Below are 14,227 nucleotides of genomic sequence, written 5' to 3'. Positions count from 1 at the left end.
AAGCTGATTGCTTTCGGACATTTCCGCCGATAGACAGAAAATACCGCCAGAATTAGTGTCGCTTTTATTATAGGAAAAAGACTAATCCACATGCGGCGAGCGACAAATGTTGAATATTTATCTCCCCGAAATAGAGAAAATTAAATAGAGAGGCGAGCTTCGTTGTTAACTGTGAGATATTACGATTTATATGTGATATAAAAAGTTTTAAGAAGTTGTGAACCAATCGACTGCTTCTCTGAAAAAAGCCTTTTGTAGACATACAGAAAAAGCGAACACACATACATACATTTTCGCTTTTATATTTATAGACTATCGAGGGGTACCTGGCGTTGCCTGGGTGTTTGGAGGTGTGTGTGGAAACTCCATGGGTAGGGGGGTTAAAAAAAAAATGTTTTGATAGGTAAGTATGAGAATCGAACCCGAACCGTCGAGGCAAAGTTGTAAATTAAAGTGTGAAAAAAAAAAAACGTGCGACGTTAACGATTGCCCCACCGCGAGATGCTAACGGAAACATGTTTGAATTTATTTAATTACTTGGATTTGGCAGGTGCCCGTTTTATTTAGTTAATGAGGTCAAGTTTGACTGCGGGATTTTTATTTTCCCAAGATGTTATAGGAAAAAGACTACCCACATGTGGCGAGCGACAAATGTTGAATATTTATCTTCCCGAAATTGAGCAAATTAAATAGACAGGCGAGCTTTGTTGTTAACTGTGAGATATTACGATTTATATGTGATATAAAAAGTTGTGAACCGACCGACCGCTTCTCTGAAAAAAGCCTTTTGTAGACACACAGAAAATCGAACACACATACAAACACACATACATACATACATTTTTGCTTTTATATTTATAGATTGTTTCCATCTGTTTTATATAGTCAAAATCAGAGTTTTTTTTAGCACACAAAAATACAATGGCCACCAACGATTAAAACATTGAATTAAAGTTCAATACTGAACACTTTAAAAACTACATTATAATTTTATTTTATTACAATAAATAAATTTATAATAAGAACCACAGTCAATTTTATCCTAATTTTTAGCAAATACCAGATTAAATGAGCAAGAAAACAGCTGATCACTTAAAAAATGCTGTCAGTTCTTATTTTACAATTGGACTGATATTTATTGCAAGTACAACTTGCATTATGAAGAAAACACTTTTTTTTTCTTCAAATTAAAGTTATTTGTTATTACAAGTTTTTATAATCAGTTTATTAAATATTAAAAAATGTTGTTCATGCAAAAAGTTGTAAACATTAACATTTGAACTGACTTCAATTTTGTTAAATAGCTGAATTTCAATAGTAAAAAGTAGAAAAAAATGTTGTTTTCTTTTTAAGATTTAATTTAATTATTATTAAATATCCAGCTATGTTAGCATTGACTGACAGAATGCAAAAACAAAAAAAAAATGAATGAATAAAAAAAACTCGTCCATAACCAGAAAATAAATGCATGCACTATACAAGTCTATATTAAAGATTACCTTGAATTTTGACCAATGTTTTAAGCTGGTTTGATCTAATAATTATTGATTCCATTATGATTAATTTTTATTTATCATAAGATAAAAATTACATTTGTAAAGAATTTTTTTCTTTTTACTTGTTCAAAGGCTTTCTTTTTATTGAACAAATAGCACACAATATGGTATTTTGTTTTATTTCTGAGAAATCCTGTAACAGTCATAATTCAAAGACTAACTCTGCTAGCAAAATAAGTTTGGTGTCATTGTTTATGCTCTGCAAAGATCTATGTGACTTCATTAAAAAAAATTTAAGTATTAAGAAAATAAAACACTTTAGATTTACTTTTCCCTGATTAAAAAAAAAAAAAAAAAATTAACCCTCACCCCACCACCACCAGCAACAGTAACAACTATACTTTCATTGAAACTTATGACTTTGTTATTCATTTCAGAATTCAACCCAGAAAAAATGTCTACCACTTGTCCAATGAACAGTGATAACAAACCATTCGACCGTTACATCTTTTTAACTGGTGGTGCAGGATTTTTGTAAGTATGTTTTATTTATGGGATGTTGATGATTTTGTAGCCCTAGGCAACATTATCCTAACGTCTCTGATTAGATTGGTAAATTCGTAATGATCCACATCAAGTTTAATTCGTGCCAGGGAAATATTAATAATGCATGCTCAAACGAAAATGTCGTTCTTCTATTTATTATCCATCAATAAAAATAAAATGAGAAAGAATTTCCGCTCGTTTTTCTTTTCTAAATTCTTATGCCCCTTCATATGTTCTGATTTCTTTTCTCATCCTCTGCTTCTCTCTGATTATACTTTAATCATCATCAATGGTTTTCTCTCAATTAATAACTTTTTTTCTTTACGTGTTCTTTACCTGTTCTTATCTGTAGAAGGTATACATTTTGCCTAAACATCATATAAATAAATAAAACCTCTTTCATATTGCTTTATTAGTCATTATTCTATGATTTTATATATATATATATATATATATATATATAGTCATCCACATACAGTACTGTTTCGCTGTTTCACAGCTCATCAGTGCGGCTAGACAGGCAACAAAATATATATATATATATATATATATATATATATGTGTGTGTGTCTGTCTGTCTGTGTACATTTCCCTACGCAATAACTCTGTCAATTTTCAGTCTACAGACTCGAAATTTGATATACAGCGTAGTGAGATTTGGGAAAATCTTTGTAATCGGTTTTCAGCCAGAAATGTGGCTGATAAGGCGTCAAAGTTCAATGATTTGACCTTTGAGAACTCTACCAAACTCCTCTGCCAATTTTGGGTCTAAACACTTGAAATTTTAGATATAGGTTCCTTGGACATGGATCTAACTTAATAACTTGATTTGAGCCCAAAACAATAAATGTTAAGGGGTCATAATAGGGGTCAAAGTTCTTAAAAAATTGACCTCTGCGATCTCTACTAAATTACTCAGACAATTTCTGGTCTAAACATTTGAAATTTGACATAAAGGGTATTTAGAGATAGGGCAAGCTTTTTAATCGTTTTATTTTTTTTTTGCTGAAAATTTGGCTTCCAAGGGGTCAAAGTTCAAAAGATTTTTCCTTTGCGGTCTCTAGCAAATTATTAAGCCAATTTTGGATCTAAACATTTGAAAATTTTCAAAAAGAGTATTCAAACATACAATAAGCTTTTTAATCAGCTTTTGGGCGAAATTTTGCTGCCAAGAGGTCAAAGTTGAAAGAGTTGACCTTTGCAGACTCTACCAAACTCCTCCACCAATTTTGGGTCTAAGCACTTGAAATTTTAGATGTATGTTACTTGGACATGGTTCAAACATTTTAATTTAATTTGAGCCCAAAGCAATAAATGTTAAGGGGGTCAAAATTGGGCTCAAAGTTTTAAAAAATTCGACCTCTGCGATTTCTACCAACTTTTCTTTATGGTAGTTGCCTATTATATAGAAAGGTATTACCATACATATTCACATTTTTAATATATACACACATAAATTATGAACAGTATATAGGGCCCGAGCAAAGCCGGGCTGAACTGCTAGTATCTGTAAAAGTGAAAGTGTCTGTCTGTCTGTGTACATTTCCCTACACAATAACTCTGTCAATTTTCAGTCTACAGACTCGGAATTTGATATACAGCATAGTGAGATTTGGGAAAATCTTTGTAATCGGGTTTCGGCCAGAAATTTGGCTGTTAAGGGGTCAAAATACAACGATTTGACCTTTAAGAACTCTACCAAACTCCTCCGACAATTTTGGGTCAAAATACTTGAAATTTTAGATATAGGTTCCTTGGATATGAATCTTACTTTATAACTTGATTTGAGCCCAAAACAATAAATGTTACGGGGTCATAATAGGGGTCAAAGTAAAAAAAAAATTTTACCTCTGCGGTCTCTACCAAATTACTCAGACAATTTCTGGTGTAAACATTTGAAATTTATATATTTATAAAAAAGTGAGGATGTGTGCGTCTGTGAGAACACTTCTCAACCTATATACTTAACAAATTTTTAATGTAGAGACTTCAAATTTGGTATTCAGACATGTGAAAAACTTTTTAATCCATTTACATCCAGAAAAAAGGGCTGCTAAAGAAGGGGTCAAAAAAGAAAGATTGGTACATGGGAGTCATTGGATTTTTATCTGTTAACTGTGTCATGAATGTGCATATATATTTATAAATATGCCTGCTTTATTACTTGGATCTTGTCTTTTACGATCAGGCGATTCCATCTTTTAAAAAAGCAATAACAGGAGTGTGTGTATGTGTGTGTGCATATATATATATATATCCTTCAGGGAGACTAGCCGCCCTCCTCACCAAACAAGTCTGGTGGGGGAACCAGTTTAGTCACCGGTGATCCGACCATGAGGCAGGTAGTACTGGGTTACATGGTACCAGTAGCATATGACATGACCTGACATATTGAAGGATTAAAAACAAGATCTTCCAAAGGGCGAATAAACTCTTTTTCTGGGTCAACGGCCAACTAGCACCGTGTATATTTGTGTGTGTGTATATGTGTATTGGGGTGGAGAGGGCTCCCGTAAGCCGTGGTGAAGGCAACCTTTCTAGGAGAAGCAAATCTCTGATTTAAAAAAACATAAAGCAGAAGACCAGTACCCGCATTAAGCTGGTCTGCAGTTTAATTTGTTGCTGGCTATCTTGCTCTTGCTTGTTGCTGGATCTCAACATTTTGAACCGAGAGAGAGAGAGACTTAGCTGTCGTACAAAGCTAAGACTCTGTAACATCATCTTTGTATAGATACTCTCTCAGGCATTTGGGCTCATGAATTGTAAATGTCTGAGGGAGTGGCACTCGTCTAACTGAAGGTGCCAGAGTCATATATATATATATATATATATTTTTATTTATTTTTTTTTTTTTCAGTTTTGATTTCAGTACTATATATTAAGTTTTTTTTTTTTGTTTTTTTGTTTTGCTTTTTTTTACATGGGGTCATCACTTATTAAGGCCCAGAGGCTACTCGAGGATAAGAGTCAATGGGTATACATTAGTCATTGTGATTTTAGCGTAGTAAACATTAGTGGGAATTTTATAACTTGGATTATTTAGGGGGACGGTTCAACAAGAACTTGTTCACAATCAGATTGTAGTCAGCTTCAAAGCAGGCAAACGGAATAGAATTCCACAGGCGTGCAGTTCTAAGAAAGAAGCCCTGTTCATGGAATCTACGTTTTGGTTTAGGCATAGATAAAGAGTGTGGGAAATTATTGATAGTGGTTTTGGCTAGACAAGTGTTTTACACGAAAGTCTGACGAGGGGGGACCATAGATTGAAGTTCAGATGAGCACCTGCCATGAAAATAACAATAAAGCAGGGACAGGCTCGCTACGTCTTTTCTGTGGGAAAGAGATTGCAGGGAAGAGAAAAGTGCATCCCCAACTAAGCTACAAAGTCTGTTTTGAACTCTATCAAGACAGGATAAGCTGCTAGCAGCTTCTGCCTAGGTCCTTATGATAATAAATATGTAATCTCCATGAATTAAAGTCTATTTGAGTGTATTTTACGACCAGGCAATGCTGGGCAGTCTGCTAGTATATATATATATAAAAGTGACATTTTTGGTATATGTGCAAAAACTCTCTACCAAACTCCTCTCTGAATGTTTGGTTTACAGAGTTGAAATTTGATATTTAAAGTATTTGAGCATGTAGCACACTTTTGATTTGGTTTTTAGCCCACAAAAATTGCTGCTAAGGGGTCAAAATTGAAAACAAAACAGTTGACCTTGGAAAGGCAAATCGAATACAACATTACTCCTGTTGTTATGCACTAAATTAAACATTCATAGCTCCAAATCGATTAATTCTTAGCCTTTCATATCTGTCTGCCGGTAGCTCAGACGGTAACAACACAGGAGAGATAAATAACGATTAAGACTGAAGCGTTCAACATTCTGGTTTCGATTCTAGCGAATAGTATTCAAGTCATATTTTTTTATAACTTTTGAAAGCATTACTATATATTAAATAATAATCAATAGAGAATTGGCTCTATAATAATAAATAAATTATCTGCATGAATTTAATTATAATATTTATTCATAATTTATGACCGGGCAAGCAGCAAAATGTCACCTCTATACTATTGAGATCCTAGATGACGGAAAGCCTTCTCCTCTAATAGTTTCTTTCCTTGGATGACTGGACTTTGGAATTCCTTCCCTGTTTTCTATTTCCCTGATTGTACTAACATGCAGAAGTTTAAATGTAATGTCAGACATCTTGCTTCTCAACTCCCCTCAGTCTCCTGCTAGATACGATCCCACATCTGTGGCACTGTGCCTTGTTTGGGGTGAAAATGAGTAATATATATAAAATGCACTTTTTATGTGTGCCTGAATTCGTTTTCTATAGACTCCAAAACGGCTGGGCTGATTTTTTTTTTTTAAATTTCACACTATGTACTTCATGTATTTGGGAGTGTTCTAAGATTGGTTTTGTATTGGAATACCTCTGATAAGTATTGATAAATGAAAAAATTCAATTGAAATGGAACAGTCCGATTTTGACCAAAGCTAACACTCTTATACACAGCCTAACATGTGCATTTCAGAATTTTTAGGTACACAAGCAGAAGGACCTGGCATATAAAATCAACAGTAAGACAGAGGCGTGTTCAAAATGGTTGTTTAATTGGAAATGTTTCGATTTAATTAATGAAAATGGGAAAGCTTTTCATGGCATGTATATGCATATTTTTTTTTTTTATTAAAAACAGAAAATGAAAATGACATTCATAATTGTCTAAACTGGGTGAACGCCAATTGAAAGCCAAAAGAATAAAAATTTATCATAATATAATTGTAAAATCATTTATTGAAAAGTTTGCGTAAGAAAATATAATTTTAATCAACAATTTTGTCATGAAAGCAACATTGAATTTTTATAAAACAGTTTGTTTTTGTTTTGTTTTTTTCGTTTTTTTCCGAGCAAATAAATAATTTTAATGAAACATTTTTTTTTTTAATTAAAGCAACTTTGAAGGGTCAACAACAAATTAATTTAAATGAAACCGAAAAATCATTATCTAGTTTAATTTTATTTATTTCCTGCTTCAGTCATAGTTTGAAATACTGATTTCTCCCTTGGATTTCAACAACAGGTGCACAAAATAAAATGGCATCTCCAGTTTCGGCGCTAAAGTGTAGAAGTACCCCCCTTTTTTTCTTTTATTTTAGTCACCAGTTGGAAAAACCACAGATTTTTAACATGATTTACTCGCAATGAGAGCACTGTAAAATCTTTTTTCTCTAACGCTTAAGTATTCATCAACATTTTCATGGACTTGATGTAGTTATACATGAATAAACTTCGCTCACAAATGGAAACACTGTTACCTTGCGGCCCCTAAAGTTTTGCAACATTACAAACAATAACGAATCATGTGCCTCGAAGTTTCAAAACACAGACAGCGCCTGTGTATGTGATGGAATACGAAAATTCATTAAGATAAATAAAGATTAGCTTTAAAGTAGTTAATAAAATTCTTATATATCATTAAATATGTTAAGAAAAGTTCTATGAGGTTTTCATCATAAATTTTTGAGAGCATTAATCTCATTTCAAACAAACAGTTCAACTTAAAAATATAAGAGAATCGTAATGAAAGAATTGTAAATCTAAGGTATTTTTTAACGATGCGATTCCGATTCCACCAAAAATACACAATTCTTACGATTAACGATTCCGATTAATCGTCCCACCACTACATGATACTTGACTTTTTGTATTTTTTAATACATTACTTACTATCTAGGTTCATCCTGGTCCTTATGCTAAGTTTCTAGTGATCCCAATGTTGACAATTAATTGTATCTATTTGCCACTGCATGCAGACTTGTCTGATGGTTTCTGTCCATGTCTTGTAAGGGCACCAAGCTTTCTTTTTGCTTGTCAGTCTTAGATATCTCCAAGTGCTCATATACCCCTTTTTTTTTTTTTTCAACATTCCTGTACCACCAAAGATGGGTTGCCCTTGTTAGTACATCAAATTTTGGGATGGCAAATTTCTTCAGTAGAATGTCTGACCTGATTTTTAAAATAATAATGAAAATAATGACAATAAAATGATGATAAAAAATAATAATAATGAAAATAATGATAATGAAAGTAATTATAATAAAGTAATGATAAAATAATAATAATGAAAATAATAATAAAATGATAAAATAATAATGAAAATAATAATAAAATAATGAAAATAAAAATAATGAAAATAAAATAATGAAAATAATGATAGAAAAATAATAATAAAATAATGAAAATAAAAATAATGAAAATAAAAATAATGAAAATAAAAATAATTAAAATAAAATAATGAAAATAATGATAGAAAAATAATAATGAAAATAGAAATAATTAAAATAATGATAATAAAAATAATAATGAAAATAAAAATAATGATAATAAAATAATGATGAAAATAATAATAATGAAAATAATTATAATAGTAATAATGATTAAAATAATGATAATAAAATAATGATAAAAATAATAATAATGAAAATAATAATAAAAATAATCATAAAAATAATCATAATAATGAAAATAATTATAATAATGATAATGATGAAGTTAATGATAATAAAATAATGATGAAAATAATAATAATAATGATGAAAATAATAATAATGATAATAAAAATCATAATAATGAAAATAATCATAATAATATAAATAATGAAAATAATAATAATAATGAAAATAATGATTATGCCTAAATCATTGTGTACAATGCTTACATGCAGTACACCTCATCAAATATGCATACACAAGGACGGGGAAGTAGTCTAAGCAAATTTTAGGTTTTTTTAAATGATGCAGTAGCTCCGCAGCCAACAACTGATGCAGGCAGTTTTTTTTTGTTTTTTTCCTATGGTTCAACAATTCTGAGCGTTAAAAAAATGTTTTCAAAACTCATGAGAGCTGAACTGTTTTTCTGACTTTGTAGGCATGTCTAGTTGTGTTAGACAAATTATGATGAAAAAGGTGTTCTCATTGGCGGTAAGATATAATTAATAATTATCATTTTGTGGGTGTTTACCAAGTCTGTTGCTAAACATCTGAGCTTTAATAAGTCCAAACTAAGGGAAAGGAGGTGTTCAGAGTATGACAGGTGTGTTCAATGTTGGATTCGCTTGATTGAACGCCTATGAGCCGTTTAAACAATTAATAATTCACGTTGCCTTACTCCTCCAAATTAGATTTATACTATTGCATTATGTGATCACAAAAAAATACTCATGTAATTTTGATGATTTGAATATTGTACACGGTGAAACAATAAAATTGTTGGCATAAATAAAACAACACTACAGCTTTATTTTAAAACTTTTATTGAAAAAATCAATTGAGGTAACTTGATTATGTAGTAAAGATGACATCTATTCAATGTAATCGCTTTCAGCCTCAATCACCGCCTCGGTACAGGTCCGGAACTGGTAGGATGCCCTTTCCACAAGCGCTGGTGGGAGCTCGGCAAATACTCAGTGATCAAGCTGGCTTTGGTGTTGTGAGAGGTCATGTTGGTGATGTTCTCAGAGTATGACCAAATGAAGTAGTCCAGCGGGTTCAGGTTGAGGGAGTAGCAGGGCCAGTGAGAGACGGGTACAAAATTGTAGCACTCCTTTGAAGCCAAGCCTTAGCCTCTTTGGACTTGTGAGACACCAGTTTGCACCAGGGGATCACCACTCTCTTCAGCACATCCAGGTACACTTCGGTGTTGTCTTTCAAGCTGACTTCGAAGATGTGAGGTGGCATGATGTTGCACTCACTTGAAACCACACCAAAGACCATAACCGTGGCCAGAAACTTTGTTTTCATCAACCTTATTAGTTGCAATTCAGCAATGCATTTTGAGGATGCTGGCAATGGTCCTGTTGTCATAACTTGGATCAGTAGAGACCATGAGTTGTAACAGCGGCGCATCTCCGATATCGCTCGTTGAACATAGAATCCCCAGAGACTAGATCAGTAAGACTAATTGATATTTCAAGACAATGAGTGGTGGAATGTTTTGAAATTATCTGGGCAAATAAAACAGAAACAGCAGATGATGGGAAGCAGAGAGCGCGACCATAGCAGGACAAGCGACACATTTTTCTTCACTCCACCACTCACCCTCACTGATGTCACAACTGTCATACTGAAATTGAAAAAGTCGATTTGAATAAACAAAATATTTTATAACTTAGCTGTGCGTTTTATTTCACTGCCAAGTGTATATACTGAGACCATGACAAAAGTTGATTTTTAGAAATTATATAGACTGAAAAACATATTGGACGACCGGCTGCAGTGAATCAGGTCATCACTTTGCTGATGAGTGCAACTGAAACTACTGCTACCCATGGAATAGCAGGATTTTTTTTTATATAGAAATCATTCCAGACAAGGCATGAAGCCACTTGATGTAAAGAGCTAAAACAAAAATTGTACTTTAAGGTTAAAAACTTGCCACCGATAAGTGTTAGTTGAAATAGATTCTGACCCAGAAAACAGCAATTCTTTCCTCTTTGCCAGAAACATCATTCCTGGAATGTGAGGACTAAAGGACAAAATAAGGGAAGCAAGAGCTATGCAACTGTTGAAAATAAACCAAAAACCCACTTTCTACTCTCCTCAATTTGTGGTCAAGGTTTACTCCTCTCGATCAACCGTGTACTTTCTATGGCAGTGCATATTAACAGAGTAATCTTGACCACATATAAACGGTTATTCACTATGAAGAAGCAATATTTTGCATGTTGCATAGTGCTGAGATGCATGGAGACCGATTGAGGACTCTTCTGAAGGACAACTCGTAAAGGTATGAGCCTTTTGCTAACCTGTTACCATTGTATGAGCTAAATCATTCATAATTGTTTTCCGGATTTGTTTTGAAAATAAGAATTCTTTTATGTTGCTGTACTTTTGAGATGAGGATTGGTTCTTTGTATTAATTGGATTCTTTGAACTGTTGTTCTCATCTGAAGTGTTATTTTTACAATGTTTCAGTTGATGTAATTTCTGACCATCTTCAAGTGTATCCTGAAGTGATGGGGCGATTCCAATATTTTTCTCGATTCCGATACAATTACCAATTCCGATTCTTTATAAATCTCTAATTATTTAACTATAAAATTCTTATTTTCCCTGATTTTCGTAAAAACACATGTTAAATATGCAGATATTTTCCTGAACATCAAGATACACTTGTGGAGGATGCTCTATCGATTTTAGTTTTACTTGTATTTAAGTATCAATAAATATTTAATATTTTATCAATATTACCAGCAATGGAAGATTGTACTTGAAACAAAATCAAATATAAAAAGACAATTAAAAGAATTGTTTTGCATCGGAAAATAGGCACCAATATTTTTCCGATTCCGATACCAATTCCGATACCCCCAAATGTTCCAATTTTTACAATTCCCAATTTCGATTTGAATTAATGTCCCAACACTAGTATCCTGGCAAACTCTGAAATCTTTCTGTCAAACTCTACAATCTTTCTGCTGATCTCTGAAACTTTTCTGTAAAACTCTGGAACTTTTGTCAAACTTGGAAATCTGCACAGAATTTTGAATGGAACCCATTATCCACGAGGTTAGCATACACTTATTCCATCAACCATGACCAAGTAAAAGTCCAAAGTAATTTGCAATTGTATTTTAAATATCGTTCACACTGAGGATTGAACTTTCAACCTCCAGAACAGTGAAACTTACCACTGAATTTTACGAATACTTTATCCACTACACCACAGATCCTTGTGGATTCAACGGGATGCACCTGAAGGAGGTTGGAGGTTACATCGATTGAAAAGTGAAAATCACACTCAAGATGAGAACAGTAGTCTGAAGAATTCAAATAATATAATTTTTTTATACTTTGTGATTTTTTTTTGTTTTCCAGAGGTTCCCATCTCGTGATCTATTTGGTAAAGAACTACCCCAATTACTACATTATAAACTTTGACAAGGTGAGTTTTATCATCTTTTGCATCCTATCTTTTTTTATACAGGTGAGACACACAAAAAAAAAAAACATATTAGCAAGCATCCTCGGTATTGCCCAGGAATGAAAAGGAACCCGTGTAACTCTGCTCCCAGCCCTGAACCTCATATTACCATTTTTATTCTTATTTCTTTCTTAAGTTTTATAGTTTTCACTTTTTAACATATAAAGGCACAAAAAAAATGTCTGCTGCATTGCTGTGAAGATGGGTCCCTTTTATTAACTCAAAACAATTAAAAAAAGAAAGCTGCGACAATTTTTTTTTAATCTAACAAAGTTGATAACATTAATAACACAAAATGTAGTCTTTACGCGACTATTAAGAGAATCGTTTCTGTTTTCATATCATAACTTACGACGCTAAAACCAACGATATTTTCATTAAATGAAAACATTTAAAAAAGAAGCTGCAGCAGCTTTTTTCTACATTTTTTATGACTACTTTTTTTTTAATTAAAAAGTAGATGTTATGGTAAGGTTTTTTAAACATCAGTCTTTAACATTGCAAAAATGCAGCGATAGGAAATTATAATTTTTTTAAACAAAACTTTTTAATAAAACAAGGATGAAAATATGGAAAAAAGGGTGCAGCATCCTTTTTATTTTATTGAACAAAATTTATAATATTAATAACACCAACATCTAGTTTTTAACATAAACAATAAATCGCAGTTTCGTTTAATAAAATTTACAATTCCTCTACAACTATCGTTGCATTTTCATTTTTTGTAATGTTAAAAACTAAATGTTGGTGCTATTAATATTATAAGTTTTGTTACAGTAAAAAAATAAATGTTCCCGTAACTTTAAAAGTTTCATCCTTGTTTTATTAAAGAGTTCCATCCTTGTATTTTGTAAGGTTAAAGACTATTTTTTAAAAACCTTATCATAACATTTACTTTTTAATTAAAAAAAAAGTAGTCAAAAATATGTAGAAAAAAGTTTCCACTGCTTTTTTTTAATGTTTTCATCATAGGAAAATATCGTTGGTTCATTGGTTTTAATGCCATGTGGTGTCGTATTTCTGATATTTTTATTAAATATAAACTAAAAATAAAAACGTATCTATATATAAATGATAATAAACTTTAAGGAATAAAAGAAAAAAAAATAGAATAATTAACCTTTTTTCTGATTGGTCTAAAACTTTTGGTTATTTGAAACCGCCATAAAAAAGAAATAAAAGAACTGCCATCTTTTAGCATAGCTAGAGAAAGCAATCGTTCGTTTTGGAAATTAGAAGAGCATCGTCACCCCACCCCCCGGGACAGCTATACTCTGGTAAGTTGGCCCGTTATATCCTACATTTTTTTGGATTTAATTTTTCAAGTTGGATCCAATTTTTGCGGTGCGTTAGTTTATTAACAATGAAGATACAGAACAGTAACACCGTTGTTCCAGCGCAGTTCATGTTCTGCATAAGAGTCGAAGCGTGTTATGGTCCTTTCCTGATCCTGGTGAACTTGAAGAAAGAATCTGATCAACTTTAATACTCCTTCTAGTATAAGGGAGTACCTGAACAGATAAAAAACCAAGTGTATTAAGTTTTGTAGGCCTATCTAATCTCTTGAAAGTAGAAGCCATACATCATTATATTTAATATAAAGTATCATTGGTTTGAACATCCTAAATCATGAGATGAAAAAAAATGAACGAATCTCTTAGTAAAAGAGAGTTGTCTCCCTCAGCACAATAACAAATTGTAAAAAAGTGCCAAAATTTTTCCTTATATAATCTTCCTTGTTTTTTTTGTTTGTTTTTTTTTTTATTTTATTGCAAAAAGGCTTTATGAGCATAAAATACTCATTTTTTTATGATAGATGTGTGATGAAATTTTAAATAAACCTAATAGTGTGCTGCCGTCTATATGGGAACCATTTCTCTAACCTAATAGGTCTTGCACAGTATGCCATTGTCATTATATTGATTCCTTGTGCTTGTTTTACAAGTACTTCCATGGAATGTGATTCAATGAATTTATTGCACTTTTACCTGATTTGGACTAGCAGCAAAATCTCACCCCTTCGCAATAGAAGTTTCCATAATCAGGAAACTTTCTTCTCTAATAGTTTCTTGGGCTGCTTACCTTTGAAATTCCCTACCTGCTTTCTGTTTCCATGATTGCATCCCCTCGATATACCTATTCCCAACTAAGTCACCAAGCAGTAAAATCCCACTCTTTCGTTGTTGCGG

General features: G+C 32.3%; 1 protein-coding gene across 4 annotated transcripts in view; it reads left to right on the top strand.

Moving 5' to 3' along the window:
• LOC145297544 (UDP-D-glucose 4,6-dehydratase-like) overlaps nt 1-14,227 on the top strand; it is a 161,902-nt gene that overhangs the window by 98,429 nt on the left and 49,246 nt on the right. For all 4 annotated transcript variants that reach the window (XM_080143510.1, XM_080143509.1, XM_080143511.1 and 1 more), the window contains exons 2-3: nt 1,934-2,030; nt 11,933-11,999. In XM_080143510.1, the coding sequence (XP_079999636.1) occupies nt 1,951-2,030; nt 11,933-11,999 (147 nt within the window). In that variant the 5' untranslated portion in view covers nt 1,934-1,950. The remainder of the gene's footprint in view (nt 1-1,933; nt 2,031-11,932; nt 12,000-14,227) is intronic.

Source organism: Euprymna scolopes, chromosome 18 (genome assembly GCF_053919585.1).
Source record: "Euprymna scolopes isolate OS-2025 chromosome 18, ASM5391958v1, whole genome shotgun sequence".
Taxonomy (NCBI): domain Eukaryota; kingdom Metazoa; phylum Mollusca; class Cephalopoda; order Sepiida; family Sepiolidae; genus Euprymna; species Euprymna scolopes.
This window is presented reverse-complemented; position numbering and strand designations above follow the sequence as displayed.